At 40.8% G+C, this 17,656-nt stretch overlaps 1 protein-coding gene across 12 annotated transcripts in view; it reads right to left on the bottom strand.

The window, feature by feature from the left end:
• Positions 1–100: 100 nt before the first annotated feature.
• Positions 101–17,656, bottom strand: part of LOC105463701 (mediator complex subunit 12L) — a 338,063-nt gene continuing 320,507 nt past the window's right edge. For all 12 annotated transcript variants that reach the window (XM_071091103.1, XM_024787306.2, XM_071091105.1 and 9 more), the window contains 3 exons: positions 17,015–17,134; positions 2,901–2,982; positions 101–553 (listed from right to left, as the gene is read on the bottom strand). In XM_071091103.1, the coding sequence (XP_070947204.1) occupies positions 501–553; positions 2,901–2,982; positions 17,015–17,134 (255 nt within the window). In that variant the 3' untranslated portion in view covers positions 101–500. The remainder of the gene's footprint in view (positions 554–2,900; positions 2,983–17,014; positions 17,135–17,656) is intronic.

Genomic DNA, 17,656 nt, shown 5'->3' with positions numbered 1-17,656 from the left:
TGCAGAATAAATGGGTCATGTTTCTGTCAAGATCTGACATTCCTTTCAAATCAGTAGTTTGGTCCAGCAGAGTTTGGAAAATAAAATTAAAAAAAAACAAAACAAACAAACAAAAAAAAAACTTCATCATTAATGAATGAAATACATAAATACTTTAAGTCCATCATAATCCATTCTTTCTAGAAATGTGAGATTCAAAAAAAGCACCAATTTCAAAAGGTCTGCTAGCACACTCTTCCGGGAGTAGGCCTGCCTGCATGATTCACATTTGTAAACCTACTTTAAAGGTGAGTTCAACAAAATCAAACCACAACTTCTCCTTGGATTTTTGTTTAAACATCTTTTTTTGTGTGTATGTGTGTGAGATGTAGCATACAATATAGTAAAATGTCAAAGAAATGATAAAACAAAGGGACATTTTTAAGATGACTAATGCATTAAATTTGATTTTCTGTTTTTCAGTGCAAACATAAAATGTCATGTCTTCTCCTCTTGCAGATTCAGAAGTGTGAAGGATGCCCATACGGAGTCACTCCTTGCTGTGGCTGGTTGCCTAAGGAGAAAAATAAATTCAACCAAACTTAGATACAAAACTATTGCCCAGATAGCTGCTACCCTCTTGTCACTGCTCTCAGTACCAGCCGCAGGTACAGGGAAACAGAGTGGCCAGAGAGTACCATCCTTGTCCTGAAAAACCCTTGTGGTGGGATTCAAGTACCACCCCGCAGAGAGGCCAACTTTAGCTCACAGTCCACACTTGCCAATGCAATGCCACAGGTTTTAGTTTACTGGCCCATCCAAAGTATCTCCCTCTGAACTAAACTACTTGGTATTAACTTTCAAAAGGAGTACAGTAAAAGTTTCATAAAACATTGAAAGTTCTCAAAATGCTTATAAAAGTCAGCAATTCTGCTTTAACACATAATTGGTAAGAGAACATTAGATCGGAACTGGGCAGTTTTCTGCAAATGGCCATAAGATATGTATATCAGAACTGTGCAAGAGTATTCGCAGGTGCAAAAGTGTGCGTGTGTGATGACTCAAGCATGTGCCCATGTAGACATGCATGCCTGCACATGCACACAGAAACAAGGAATGGTCAGTAGATACCAAAAAATGACACAGGCTTAGAAACAGCTACTGCTTGTTTAACTCTGGAGTATTCAATGGGGGCCCCATTCACATGGGCCACGCTCTCAAAGCAGCCCTTTGGAGTTGTGTGGTGAACAGCTCAGCCTAGTCACCACTCTTCAACAATGAAGTCTGGCGTAACTGCTTATCAGGCAGCCGAGTATGTACCGTGGTTAAGAGGTGGGCTCTGGAAGGAGTGCTTCTGAGTTCAAGTCTCAGCTCTATTAGCTGAAAAACCTTGGGTAAATTAGTCAATGTCCCTGTTCTTCAGTTGTTTCCTCATCTGTAATGTGGGAACAGTAATAATATGTAATCTCACAGGGTGGGTTAAAGTAAATCAATACATGGAAAGTCCCAGTGCCTGGGTCCTAGAAAGTACTCCATAAATGATGGCTTTAACAAAAAGCTGAGCTCTGGTAGACAGGAAGTAAGAGTAGATATCTTCCCCCAAACAGGTGCCACTTTATAAAAATCCTAGGTACCTATTTCTAAACACTAGAAGAAAAAATCTGCCTTAAGATTATATTTTCTATAAGAATAAGGATTCTGGAATTAGTGAAACATAATGAGATTTTAATTACAAATGTCTTTTAATAAACCACATCCATTAAACAGCAAACAGTAGCTAGAAATGAAGATGTACTTGATTTAACTGACATTAAATGAGACCATAAGAGGAAAATCTTTTTAAAGAAAAGGAGGAAAAAAAATATTGGGTATGCGCTGGTAGAGTGCATACCCTTTTACACCCCTTTTACACTGAGGTGTAAAAGGGACACCCTCTGTCCGAAACCAAGCTGCCCCTCAGTAATTACATGACCTGTTTCCTTACAGTATCAGCAGGCTACCAGACCTGCACCACTGCCTTCACCACAAACTGCTCTTCACTCTGGTACCTCACAAGCACATAATCCAAGACCAAGAGGAAACTGCTAGTCTCACTCATTGCACGGATGGAAAAACTTCGTGACCCAGATAATGGCGGCCAAGCTGGCATCAAAATTTACGTCTCCTGACTTCCAGGCCAATATTCTTTGCATCACAGGAAGCTTGCTCCCATTTCTAAAAGGATTTCCTGTCCTATGACACCAGCACAGGGGTGATTCAATTCATGGGAGCACACTGCTGGCACTAAGATGAGGTATGATGAAATGGGCTATTGGTATATTCTCTAGAAAGGCAGCATATTAAAAAACAAACAAGCAAACAAACAAAAACACCACACCAGCACTACAGGCAAGATTACTAGGGAGAAAACACTGCCTCGCCATGCTGTCTATGATGTTACGGGGTTTGACTGAGGAGTCACTATCAGAAGGGCAGGAGGGTGCAGTGGTAAGAATATTCACAGTCTGACAGTTTAGTGCTGGCCTCCCCGTGTCTGAAGATCTTTGGGAGACCAGCTAACTTTATTCATCTGTATAATTAAGGGCATTAGCTGATGCTCCCTGAACTCTCCAGCTTTAAACAAAGGACACCTTTGATTCCACAGGAGTCTCCGCAATGAGAAGAAACATTTCTAGGTTCGGGTGGAAGCAAAAAGAAAGTATCTTCACTGAATTTGAGAAAAATTGGGGTTTTCCCAGGAAAGGAAGCATTCAAGCCAAAACCAAACCAAGACAGAATGAAAATACCTTGGGCTAAACCAAATACCATGAACACTGTACTGAGGAAGATGGTACCATCTTGGGAGAGCCGCCACTTTGTTTTGCTGGCTTATTTTTAATTTTCCAGGAGCCATCTGTTCCATGACACACAGGGGTACTTACTGGAAAGCTGCTTCTGGAGCTGCCGCACCAAGGCGGCCGTCTGCTGCTGCTGCTGGGTCTGCTGCAAGCCTTGCCTGGGAAACTGTAATGGCGACAGGAGAAAGGACAGAAATCATTCCATGGTGCCAATCACAGACAAGAACAGAGACTAACTTGTAGGGCCAGTCTGTAAGGTACTTCTCAACACTTCACGAAAAAAGGGCCATGACCAGTGTGTGTGGATTAATTTTCATCTACACCTTGTTGTACCTCTGGTGAGCATCAGAAGTACCCCATCTATTCAGGAACCCACACTCCAGGTTATTAGTTGGCATTTATTTGAAGAGCCCCAATGAAGAACTCCACACTACAGACGTAGCTCAGCAGTTCAAAGATCCTGGTCATCTCACCCTTTACCAGCTAGCTCATGAGGATCACGATATTAATATTGGCAAAATGAAAGCTCTCTGGTTGGAAGATTTGTTCAAGGACTACAGGCTGTGCCTTGCACGAATGGGAGAAAAGAATCTGGTGAGGCAGAGTGGTGCCCTAGGACTGGGGCTCATTTGGGACTATACCCTCCCCATGTGATGGAGGATGAAGGTTCGCTAATCCTACCCTCAGAGCCAAGGCCTGGGCAGGATGAGTGAGGCACTAACTTTAAGAAAGTGCTAATTCCCAGGGCCATGCAAATACAGGCTCTGTAGCAAGAATCAGGTTAGAGGCATAATATAGGCGGCCACATGCCCTGATTCTATCCACTAAGTTCATGCAAGAAATTGTGGTTATTCCAAAGGGGAAAAAAATCAGCATCTACTAGAAGCAAAATTACTTTTGGTTAGAATCACTGGTAGTGCCAATTTACCTTTTTATCTTAATCTTCAAATTTCAGACTATCGTTTTCTCCCTTTTCTTTCTTTCCCTTCTCTCCTCCTGGTCTGTCACTGGCATAAAGGGGGCGTTCTGACACAGGCACATACATCAGCACTGTGCTGGCTGTTTCCCATGTGCCCACCCTCCGTGTGCTCACCAGGCTGCCTGTGTGGAGAGCATCAGCAAGGCTGGCCCCTCTGCCCTCTGACTTCTCGGTGGGGAGGGGGTGCTCCCAGGAGACTGGAGCACAGGAGCACAGTGAGGCTGGGAGGGAGCAGAGGGAAGTTTTGTTTTTGCCAATTTTCCTCCATGAGAATCTCTGCTGGCTGGACGCGCCCCACTCCAGGAAGGTTGCAGCTCCGGTCAGGTACCCTCCCCACCTCTCTCCCCTTCTTGTCCCACTGGGATTAGGGGCAGTCAGTGAGTGCGCCATCACCCATGGCTGGTTTTGCATACCTTTGTAATTCGTCTTTTGAAAAAGACTCCTCAGTTACCTAACGCAAGTACAACATCTATTTCCTCCTCAGAGCTTGCCAAGAATAGCCCAGGATTATAAGTACAGTTGCCAGATTTAGCAAATAAAAATACAGCATGTCCAGTTAAATGTGAATTTCAAATAAACATTTTAGTTCCAAGCATGTCCCAAATATTGCACATGATAAATACTACATTTGGTGTAAGTATATTCCATGCAGTACTTGGGATATACACTGACATGTTATTCGTTGTTTACTTGAAACTCAAATTTAACTGGGAGCCATGTATTTTATCTGGCAATCCCATCTTATCCTCTATTTAGAGGGCATTACCAAGTTGATACTTTTAAAACTGAATATTTGGCATGACAGCTGGTTCAACTGTTTCTCTCCCACCAGACAGTGAGTGACTGAAGGACAAGGGCTTGGCCTATCTACTGATGTATCTGTAGTGTCCAGCCCTGCCAGGCACACAGCAGGTACTCAGTAGCAACTGATGGAATGACTAATTCTAAGAGCCTTCAATTCCCACAACTTTCCTAATAACAAGAAAGATCCACAAAACTAATGAACTATTTCCTCCACCAATGTTACTATTTTCCCCAATACAAATTAGAGAAGCAGCAGCTTGCCATTTTATTCCATTGCCCAAATCAAGGGTAAAAAATAAAAATCTTTCATTTATATGGAAATGTTAGTAAAGTAAGTATTCTTTTCTATTCAGTAGTTTTTATGCTTACTTGGGGAAACTACCTTATTTATTTAACAAAACCTTATATTGTACTACCAGGTACTGTTCCAGACATTCTATGTGTCTATTAGCATATTTAATGCTGACTCAGCTGTAACTGTCCTGAATCTCTTATCCAAAGTCCTAAGACAGATATGTGCTTTGGAATCTGAACATATGCAGTTTACTAAGAAACATTCCTAATATGCAGACCAGGCAAAATGTAGGACAGCACTCCATAATCAAGCATATTACATTTCTGTAGCAAGCACATGAATAATTATATCAGATAGGATAAATGAAAAGAGCCTCATGTCTATTCAGGTCAGCTTTTGCCACCAATGAGTTCATGTCAAATTTTCCTGTTCACTTCTGACTGGTTAAGACTGCTGCCCCCAGAAAATGTTCCATATATCTATACATCTATCATCTTACAGACTTATTTCACTGCGGTAAACACATTTAAAATCTACTTTTAGCAATTCTGGAGTATACATTATTAACTATAGTTACCTTGCTATGCATTAGATCAACAAAACTTATCCCTGCTGTCTAAATGAAACTTTGGACCCTCTGACCAAACACTACATTCCCCTCAAGGCTATCCATGATTGAAAATATCAACTTCCAAATATTAACTTATTCGGAAATAATTACAGATTCTAAAAGGCTGTCTATAAAGATGTCTAAGCTGATTGAATAGCATATTGGGGTACATGGTGTATAAACATTCAACATTTATTCTTTCAACAAACACATAGCTGCCTTCTTTAGGTTCATTTAAAGCCTACTTCAAATAGAGTATTTCACAGAATAAAACACTGTGTGGTTACCTCAGATACTACATTTTGCAGAGCCTAGGCAGTAATGTGTACACGTGTGTGCGTGTGTGTGTTGGGGAGTGCAAGGTGGTCTGAGGGTGGCTTAAGAGGCAGTACATAGTCAGAGGGCCTCAAATTGTGATCCAGGGATTCCTGGGAGAAGTCCCCAAGACTCTATCAGGTTACCTGCAAGCTCAAAACCATTTTCAAAATAATACTAAGACATTATTTGCTTTTTTCACTTATTTTCTGGTGCACATACATTACAGCTTTCCAGAGCCTACATAACATGTGCTATTACAACACCGAAGAAATTTTCAAAAATGTAAAACAGGCCAGGCACAGTGAGTCACACCTGTAATCCCAGCACTCTGAGAGGCCAAGGAGAGCAGACAGCTTGAGCCTCGGAGTTAGAGACCAGCCTGGGCAACATGGCAAATCGCCATCTCTACAAGCCAGGCATGGTGGTGCATGCCTGTAGTTCCAGCTACTTGGGAGGCTAATGTGGGAGGATCACTTGAGCCCAGGAGGTCAAGGCTGCAGTGAGTCGTGATTATACCACTGCATTCCAGCCTGGGTAACAAAGAAAGACCCTGTCTCAAAAAAAAGTAAAACCATGTCATTCTCAAATAACTTTATTTTGAAACATATGCCTATTTTTCATAAAAGCATGCTACTTTCAGTAACATGAGTTTATCTTTAGGTACTAAACATAACAATATTTGGTATTAACAATATTTTTGATTTCTAACATGGTAAATATTGATACACAAAAGCTCTTTGGGTCTGCAATAATTTTTGAACATGAAGGGATTCTGAGGCCAAGAAATTTGACCAACTTCCTTAAACTGACCAGAAATACATGCTCTATGTCTACAATCGTCTTACAGTGTTTCACCACATCTGCTTCCTCTTAAGGCCTCTGAATACAAATTTTAACTTGCTTTCACCTGTACATGCACAGGCAATAGGCCCCAGATGCAATTTCTCTGGGCTCTGGAGCACCTGCCACCAGGAGACGAGGGCTGCCTCCAACATCCTACAGAAGCCTCACCACTGAGCATTTCAATTCAAAATGAACCCCTCCTGTGAAGAACTGAACCCTGTATGTGGCTGAGGAAGCACAAAATCACTGGGGGGAATTGAAAGGATTATCCTCCTGGGACTCCTTTCTAAACATCCTGAATTAGAATTTCTGTAGCTAATGTGCTAGAAATCTGAATTTCAAAATGGCTCCCCCAGGTGGTTCATGTGCTTGGTGAGATTTTGGAATCATCACTGCGGTGGGAATTGAATTTTTAATTTACCAAAACAGGTCAATAAATAGGTTCAGTGAGGTGCAACTAGAGGTCCCCCAAATCATAATCTATGTATGTTTTGCATTCCCTGTTCAAATGTGAGAAATGAAGTGGAAAAGATTCTTTTGGCCCATATCCATACAGGAGATGATCTCTCCCCTCTGTGCCTTTGCAGATGTTCATCCCTTCTCCTGGAATACACTTCCTCCCCACTTCATTCCACTCTACCCTTCCCATAAATCTACTCATCCTTCAAAGATCAGCTGAAGTTATCATCCATTCCCTCATGCATTTAAAGAGTGAATCACTGCTTTTGTACCTTTAGTACTGTGTAAATGTCTCCATTAGCAAACATACGGTTTAACATGATGATTGCTTCTCTCTCTAGGATTCTGGATTTTTATTTCTCAGAGGCAGAAGCCGTGTCATGCTCCTGCTGTAACCACAAGACCAAATAGCCAGCTTAATACCGTCAGGTGTAACTAATCAACATGGCATACCCACTCTCCAGGAAATACCATTGTTTGCTGAATTAAAAAAAAAAACACACAAAAAACAAAAACAAAAATGTATTTACTGTAGTTCCCAGGTACTTGGAAGGCTGAGGTGGAAGGATCACTTGAGCCTAAGAGTTTGAGGCTGCAGTGAGCCATGATCACACCACTGCACCCCAGCCTGGCTGACGGAGTGAGACTCTGTCTCTAAAATAAATTAAAATTAAAATTCTGAAAATGTCTTTTGATGTATTTTTACTTTTATTCAATAACATTTACTTCTTCTGCTCAATCACAAGAGAGGTAAAAATGTGCTGCTAATTAGTAATTTCTATTTAAATAAACATCATTTAAATATTTTTTGTCTTAAAACTTGAGCTTGCCCCATCAGCAGAAGCATATACTGACAAGATCAGCCACAGGACTGATGCAGTGATGGACCTGCTGATGCTCAGATGGTCTGGACACCTTGCCTCCTGAATTGTGTTTTTCCTTTCTTATGGATAATGTGTGATTTTAACAAAGGTTTTTTTCATTGTTTTGACATCCAACAAATGAGTCATTCAACAAATATTTATCAAAATCCAGGCAATCTTCTGGGTTCCAAGGGCACCAAACTGAGTAAAATACATCCCTTCCCTTATGACAGTTATGAGGTTTTTGTTGTGACCACTCCATTTGTTAGCAAAAGAACAAAGCAGCAAGGCAACATTTATTTTAAAACTGTACTACCAACTGACGGAGTCCACAGATTCCTCCGATGAATGAAGCATGGTCGTCCATCAGTACAAGCGGCAGCGGAGGAACAACAATGTATAGGGGCCTCCACCGAGCACCTGGGAAAAACTTGTGCATGCACTCAGCTACATCTCCACCCTCACAGGGCAGCACACTCTCAGTCTACACTCTCAGACAGGGCTAGCAGCTGATGTGTTTCAGAATTTGTTGTGTGTTTATTTTCAAGGTAACTAGTAACTTGCATAGAGTCATCTTTTTTTATTTTGAGGCAGAGTTTTGCTCTATTGCTCAGGTTACAGTGCAGTGGCACGATCTCGGCTCACTGCAAGCTCCGCCTCCCAGGTTCACGCCATTCTCCTGCCTCAGCCTCCCAAGTAGCTGCGACTACAGGCGCCCACCATCACGCCCGGCTAATTTTTTGTATTTTTAGTAGAGACGGAGTTTCACCGTGTTAGCCAGGATGGTCTCTATCTCCTGACTTCGTGATCCGCCCGCCTCCGCCTCCCAAAGTGCTGGGATTACAGGCGTGAGCCACCGTGTCCGGCAGAGTCATCTTTTAAAATCTGTACACAGTTTAGTAAGAAAAAAGTACTATATCAAATATATTGGCTATGCAGTTACCAGAAATCTCCTGATATTTCTTCCCCAACCTCTTTCTATAAATGTTACTTCTTCTTTTCCTTCCAAAAGAAAAAAAAAAATTCCAAATTCATGCAAAGGAAGGCAACGTTGCTCAATGTTCTCTGGACCTAATTTCTTCCACTTCAAAAGGAGAATCATATTATCTGTACATGTTACTTCCTAATTCCAGAGGCAGTTTGAAAAAATATCTCAACTTCTCTGAATGGAACAAATGAATTTATTGAGGAAGAGTAAAGGACAATTTCACAAGTGATCACTGACTAAAATTTAATATAATTAAGTAACGATTGCTACCATTATGCCTATTTTTAAAAGGCAAATATTCAATATAATATGAAACGGACCCAAGGATCGGGCGATGTGAAAAGCCAACTATTTAAAGCTTTCTGTTAGCATATTTTTTTAAGTCACCTAACTAAGACAACATGAGTTTAAGATGAAAGGAAATGATGCAGTAGGACGGTGTCGACATTATTTTCTTAACACCGGAAGGAGTTTTAAAGAAAAGATTATGGTCTGTCAACATATTTAGTTAAGAGTTAATTTAATCATAACAACACATAAGGATTAAAAATATTTTTCTAGTCAAGAACTATAATTTAGGCCAAAATCAGACATGCCAAATATATTTTCCCAGCAAGGGCACCATGTCTTTATTTCCACATGTTTTTCCTTCACAGAATACAAGCAACTTAAGTAAGTAAATGACAACGCAGGCATTGATATTAAGTCCAGGCCAGATTTAATTTGTAAACATAGGCTTTTCTTAGTCCTTCTTGCTCTTTTCACAGAAAAACTGTTTTCTGGTGACATGTTTTAAAGAAGCACTCATTTCTGTCCTGAGTCACTTTTTACAAGTTGTTAACTTCTTACTAAGTTTTTAAAGTGATTTTTTACAGCCAAAACCAAGGGATGATCATTGTCCCACACATCCCAGCTGATGCCGTCAATCAGCAAAGAGATGAACAAAATAGTCAAAAAGCAATGAATTCATTCTGCACATGTACCCCAGAATTTAAAGTATAAAAAAAAAATAGCTGGGCATGGTGGTAGGCACCTATAATCCCAGCTACTTGGGAGGCTGAGGCAGAAGAATTGCTTCAACCGGGGAGGCGGAGGTTTCAGTGAGTCGAGATCACACCACTGCACTCCAGCCTCGGTGACAGAGGAAGACTCCGTCTCAAAATATATATATATATATATATTTTATGATCTCCTAGAATGCATTAAAATAGAATGGACTTGTGCAAAAGCTAAAAAAAAAAAAAAAAGAACTAGTTCTGTTCCTCTTACAACAGCAACAAAAGAACAAAAAATATATATTTTCATTAATTCTAAACAAAACTTGAATTCCAACTCAAAAAAAAAATTAACATTCAATTTTCTTTTCGTTTTAAAAAAAAAAAAAAGAGCAATGAATCAAATCCTACTGCCTTCAACAGCTGCCACATTCAGCCTCCTCCATCAAGGCTTCCCAAACTTCTCTCACCTTCTGACCTTTTATTATTTCAGTTGAATTATGTTCCCTAAAAAAGACATGTTGGAGTCCTAACACCCAGTACCTCAGAATGTGACCTTATTTAGAAACAGGGTCTTTACAGCGGTAATCAAGCTGAAATTAGGTAATTAGGATGGGACCTAAACCAATATGACTGATGTCCTTATAAAAAGTGGAAATTTATAAGGACTGGTGTCCTTATAAAAAGTAGACACGTATATGCACAGTGAGAATGCCTGTGAAGGTGAAGGCAAAGCTCAGGGTGCTGCTTCTACGGGCTGAGTGATGCCAAAGAGTCCCAGCAAGCCACCAAAAGCTGGAGGAGAGGCATGGAACAGATTCTCTCTCACAGTCCTCAGAGGAAACCAACTCTGCAGACACCTTGATCTTGGGCCTCTGGTCTCCAAAACAGACAATACATTTCTGTTGTTGAAGACATCCAGTTTGTGTACTTTGTTAGGGAGTTCTAGCAAACTAATACAATGCTTTCAGCTCTTCTATCAAAAATTCAGCAACTGTAAACCACTTTCCACAGGCAGTGCTGCCATTGAGCCACTTCCTATGATTCTAAGTCCTCTAGTGGCAGGAAGCGATGTTTCACCGGCATGCTCCATAACATCTGGCAGGGTGCTGGTCTCTACCACACATACCATGACTGCAATGACTTCTGCACTACCCTAAGAAAAAAGCATTTATTGAATTCAACTGTGAATGTCATCAGATAGCAGGAGGACAAGTCATGGGATGGGTGGCAATGTGTTACCATTACCGCTTCTGCTTTGATACAGCATGAATCAGAACCCCGAAACAGGAAGAGTTCACTTATCTTCAACAGCTACCCTACCACCCTCTTCTCTAACAAAGAAAAAAACAAAGAATAGATAGCTTTGGCTACTACCAAGAACTGAATCTGCTGGAGATGTTTATAAAATATAAATAAATATATTTATAATACATATAATGTATCTTAGTGGAACTATTAAGAAAAAGAAAAATACCAAAAGATAAAAGGAAATATAAAATTTTTCTTGCCAGGCATGGTGGCTCACGACTATAATCTCAGCACTTTGGGAGGCCCAGGCAGGTGGATCACCTGAGGTCAGGAGTTCAAGACGCCTGGCCAACATAGTGAAACCCCATCTCTACTAAAAATACAAAAATTAGCCGAGTGTGATGATGGTGCGTGCCTGTAATCTCAGTTTCTTGGGAGGCTGAGGCACAAGAACTGCTGGAACCCGGGAAGTGGAGGTTGCAGCGAGCCAAGATTGCGCCACTGCACTCCAGCCTGGGTGAGAGAGCAACACTGTCTCCAAAACAAACAAACAAACAAACAACAACAAAAAAACAAAATAAAAAAACACAGCAAAGCACAGGAAGAAGCATGACTGGAAAACTGGTGACAAAGAAATTTGGGGAAGAGGTATGTGGATGAATCTGAGTGGTTGAAAACTGTTAAGATATTTGTATCCCATGTGAGTGCTCACCAATGGATGACCTCAGCAGAGGAAGATTTTAATAATCAAGTGGATAGGATGACCCATCCTATGGACACCACTCAGCCTCTTTCCCCAGCCACCCCTGTCATTCCCCAATGGGCCCATGAACAAAGTGGCCACGGTGGCAGGGATGGAGGTTACGCACAGGCTCAGCAACATGGACTTCCACTCACAAAAGATGACCTGGCTACGGCCACCACTGAGTGCCCAATTTGCCAACAGCAGAGACCAATACTGAGCCCATTATATGCCACCATTCCTCAGGATGATCAGCCAGCTACATGGTGGCAGGTTGATTATATTGGACTTCTTCCATCACGGAAATGGCAGAGGTTTATCCTCACTGGAAGACACTTACTCTGGATGTGGGTTTGCCTATCCTGAATGCAACGCGTCTGCCAAGACTACCATCCATGGACTCACAGAACACCTTATCCACCATCATGGTATTCCACACAGCACTGCCTCTGACTAAGGCATTGACTTTATAGCTAAAGAAGTGCAGCAGTGGGCTCATGCTCATGGAATTCACTGGTCTTACCATGTTCCCCATCATCCTGAAGCAGCTGGATTGATAGAACGATGGAATGGCCTTTTGAAGTTACAATTACAATGCCAACTAGGTGACAATACTTTGCAGGGCTGGGGCAAAGTTCTCCAGAAGGCCATGTATGCTGGGAATCAGCATCCAATATATAGTACTGTTTCTCCCATAGCCAGGATTCACAAGTCCAGGAATCAAGGGGTGGAAGTGGAAGTGGCACCACTCACCATCACCCCTAGTGATCCACTAGCAAAATTTTTGCTTCCTGTTCCCACAACATTACGTTCTGCTGGCCTAGAGGTCCTAGTTTCAGAGGGAGGAACACTGCCACTAGGAATGCAATGATTCCATTAAACTGGAAGTTAAGATTGCCACCTGGACACCTTGGGCTCCTCCTGCCTTTAAGCCAACAGGCTAAGAAGGGAGTTATAGTGTTGGCTGAGGTGACTGACCTAGACTATCAAGATGAAATCAGTCTACTACTTCACAACGGAGGTAAGGAAGAGTATTCATGGAATATAGGAGATCCATAAGGGCGTCTCTTAGTGTTACCATGCTCTGTGATTAAGATCAATGGGAAACTACAACAGCTCAATCCAGACAGGACTACAAATGATCCAGACCCCTCAGGAATGAAGGTTTGGGTCACTCAACCAGGAAAAAAAAAAACAACCTGCTGAGGTGCTTGCTGAAGGCAAAGGGAAAACAGAATGGGTAGTAGAAGAAGGCAGTCATCAATACTGGCTATGACCACGTGACCAGTGGCAGAAAAGAGGACTGTAACTGTCATGAGCACTTCCTCCTTTTGTTAAAAACATGTTTGTGCAGCTGTACACTTGTACTATCTTAATTTTATTTCCTTTTCCTTTATCATGTGACACAGGATTTACTGACTTCATATCAGCATTTAAGTATTGTTAACTTTATATAATAGTATTTGCGTTGGGAATTAGTGCGTTTTCGGTTGTACGAAGGACAGTTGTATTATGTTAGCTGTAATTATGACCTTACTATTGTCTTTATTTGAAGATTATGTCTGATCTCAGGAGATGTGTATGGGCTCAAGATGACAAGGGGTGGGCTTGTGATGGTTAATACTGAGTGTCAACTTGATTAGATTGAAGGATGCAAAGTATTGTTCCTGGGTGTGTCTGAGGGTATTGCCCAAGGAGATTAACATTTGAGTCACCGGGCTGGGGAAGGCAGACCCACCCTTAATCTGGTGGGCACCATCTAATCAGCTGCCAGCGAATATAAAGCAGGCAGAAAAACATGAACAGGAGAGACCAGCCTAGCCTCCCAGCCTACATCTTTCTCCCGTATTGGATGCTTCCTGCCCTCAAACACTGGACTCCCACGTTCTTCAGTTTTGGAACTCGGAGTGGCTCTACTTGCTCCTCAGCCTGCAGATGGCCTATTGTGGGACCTTGTGGTTGTGTGAGTTAATACTTAACAAATTCCCCTTTATATATATGTATCTATTCCATGAGTTCTGTCCTTCTAGAGAACCCTAATACATATACCAACTGCTAAATGCAGAAACATAAGAGTTAGAAAATCACCATTTTGTACCCATTACAGAGTAAGAACTAGTACTTGGTAGTATAACAGGGCAACATGGTTTACAATAATTTACTATATGTCACAAAATCACTAAAAGAGTAGAAATGGAATACAAAGAAGCACAAAGCAATACAAAGTAATGCAAAGAAATGAGAAATGCTTGAGGCGATGGGTACCCCAATTACCCCGATTTGATCATTATACATTGAAAGCTTGTATCGAAATCTCACCTGTACCACATATGTACAAATATTATGTATCCATAATTAAAAACAAAAGAATTAAAACTTAAAAAAAGAAAATAATTTTTCCACAGCCATACTAAAAATGAATTTAGGCAAGAATAATTTAATAGATGCTAACAGTAGTGTGTGAAGATTTGATGATTAATGACAGATTTATCAAACTATTCTCATAAATTGTTAATTACAAAGGGAAAATAATAAGTTCACAGTGGGGAGATCTATCAGACACAAGACACACAAAAGGATTAAAGTAACATCACCAACAATGTATATCCTAATGCCATTCACTGAAAAGGACACAATGGCACCTCTAATACTGTTGCCAAAAGTGTATAATCTGAATCTAATCATGATTAACCTAGGCAGATAAATCTAATTGAGTAGCACTCTACAAAATAACATTCCATACACCCTAAAAATGTCAACTTCATGAAGACAAAAAGGCAGCTTTGGAGTTGGTCTAGATGAAGGTGAGTAAAAAGACATGAAAGCTAAATGCAAAATGTGATGATCCTGAACTAGGGGGGAAAAATCAATGCAATAAAGAGCATTAATTAGTCTACTTGCAAAAGAGTTATAGGTTATAAAGCATTGTAGTTATGTTCAGTTTCCTAATTTTAATAATAATACCCAGTTTTTAGAAGAGAATATCCTTGTTCTTGGAAACAAGAACAAGCTAAAGTACTTAGGGGTAAAGAGGCACATGTAAATGGCGGTAGGTGGGGAGAGTGAAAGAATAATAAAGCAAATGTGACAAAATGTTAAGAATTAGTAAATCTGGGTAAAGGGCTTGGGGAAATTATTTGTACTATTCTTGCAACTTTTCTGTCGTTTGAAATTATTTCAAAATAAAAAGTTTTATCTTGTTCTTGTATGGGACACTAGACTCAGCTAACGGTGTTGCATCCTTCTACAACATTTGCTAAGTAACAGTCAGCCAGTTCCTGCTGATACACATCAGATAAGTAGGCAGTCAGTGCAGTTTTACATACTACCTCTACTTTAAAAAGGTTTTCTGAAGTAGATTGCAATAAATGTCACAAACATATATATGTCACAAACATACATATATATATATATATTTTAATCAGAGCTGTAAAACTAGATCCATAATTAAAAAGAATTAACTTAAAAATTAAAAGAATTAACTTAAAAGTGGGGAAGAGGCCGGGTGTGGTGGCTCACGCCTGTAATCCCAGCACTTTGGGAGGCCAAGGAGGATGGATCACCTGAGGTCATGAATTCAAGACCACAGTCTGGCCAACATGGTGAAACCCCATCTCTACTAAAATTACAAAAATTAGCTGGGTATGGTGACAGGTTCCTGTAATCCCAGCTATTTGGGAGACTGAGGCAGGAGAATTGCTTGAACCTAGGAGGCAGAGGTTGCAGTGACCTGAGATCGCACCACTGCACTCCAGCTTGAGTGACAGAGTGAGATTCTGTCTTAAAAGAAAAAAAAAAAAGAAAAGAAAAGAAAGAAAAAAAAAGGGCTGGGGGGTGGGGGGCATGGAACAAACTGGCTCAGGCAGAATTTGTTAAATGTACTATGGATACCCTATTCCAGTGGACCATGTTCTGGTCAATAAGTTGTCCGATTTGGACACAGTTCTTTAACCACCTAATTCTACTCTGATCCCTCCTCATGTACTATGGCTACACCGTATTGTTCCCCCTTTTCTACAAGTTGTGAAACCATTCAGTTTAAAAATCCTGTGCTGAAGGCAGTCTACACTAATGTTTCCCAAAATGTGAGATGTGCGCTAAGCCAGCTCGCCGTAGGTAGGGCTCATTCATGCAATTCACATTGCTCAGTTGAATGGAGATTCCCTTTTAAATTCTTTTTGTATTTACTTTCACAGGTATTTCCAATATGTGGCAAGTGATAATAATTACAGATGGTAGTGATAAAATGCTTCTTTGAAAAATACATTTATTTAAGCAAATAGAATAAGATGACAGTTTACAAAAGTAATTAATGAAACAGGAATATGGCATCGCAAAAGTAAATGCTGTTGAAAATGACTAAGGTTTAGAAAACTTTGATGGCTATACATAACATAACTTTTTTTTTTTCTTTTGAGACAGAATCTCACTCCGTCACCCAAGCTGGAGTGCAGTGGTGTGATCTCAGCTCACTGCAACCTCCGCCTCCCAGGTTCAAGCAATTCTCCTGCCTCAGCCTCCCAAATAGCTGGGATTACAGGCGCCTGTCACCACGCCCATATGAAGCTAGAGAAGTGAACTATCCGACTGTGAGTTACATGAAAATTCTTGCAGCAAGTGCTAACTCACTGGAAAACAATTTCTTATTGAAGATAATAGATAATATTTTAGAAAGCACACCCATGGTTTTTGAGATTATAGTAAAAAAGTACAGTAAGATAACCTTTTAAACATACACAGTAAATCATCGTTTTAACATTGTTTAGGAAAAAAAGCGTCTCGATGTAAAAATTTTTGTCTGTGGAATAGTCTAAACAACGTTGAAGAAGAATAATGGTATAACCTACTGAATCCCAAATATTTACTTGTATCTTCCTATGAAAATAAATATACCAGCTACAACGACAACAAAATTCTGGTAAAGTTCTAGGAAAAAATTGCTAGGGTATGTTTAGGCTATGTTGATTCTTAACAATCTTATGAACATGAAGAATGCAATCTGCCTTTAAAGAAGAAACCCACATGTCTGATTCCAAAACACCAGGCCTTACCAAGGGCTGCTGGGGCTGCATTGCTTGGAGACCAAGGGTCTGACTCTGCGGCTGCGAGGACTGCTGGGGCTGGGGAGGCTGCTGGGGCTGGGGCTGCTGGGGCTGCTGGGGCTGCTGCATCTGGAAAGAGGGTAAAAAGGTTATACACTTAAAAGAAGCTAACAGCACTGCTGAATCTGTTTCCCCCATATACCTTTTATCTTTTTATGTTGTAGTAAAAACAATATATACCTGCCTGCTGCATCTCTACTTTGCTGAACCTCATTCATCCTTTTGAGGGCAAGACCTAAACATGCTCATCCATGAAGCCTTCTAGGACCACCCCAACCCCATAGATCTCTTCCTGTGGCAGTCAGTATTGCTGTCTATACCACGCTGCGCTGTCTGGGGCCATCCTTTCTGCTTACTGTTTTAATTCCTTTCATGTTATTTGTCCTTCCACATGTTTTATCCCTTCTTACACTACAGGTTGGACAGGGACTGCTCAGTAGTAATCTTCTCATTCCTTATGATATCTGGCAGAATTCTTATAGCTCCCCCCCTCCCCAAAAGGAAGATGCAGACTAGTTGCCATGAGACCTTCTGGAATAATTTACATCATAAATTCAGAAATCATGTCAGTAACAGGGTTGGCTCAAACAC

The sequence above is a fragment of the Macaca nemestrina genome, chromosome 2 (genome assembly GCF_043159975.1).
Source record: "Macaca nemestrina isolate mMacNem1 chromosome 2, mMacNem.hap1, whole genome shotgun sequence".
Lineage (NCBI taxonomy): Eukaryota > Metazoa > Chordata > Mammalia > Primates > Cercopithecidae > Macaca > Macaca nemestrina.
The sequence above is the reverse complement of the archived record's forward strand: the minus strand, read 5'-3'. Positions and strand labels throughout refer to the sequence as shown.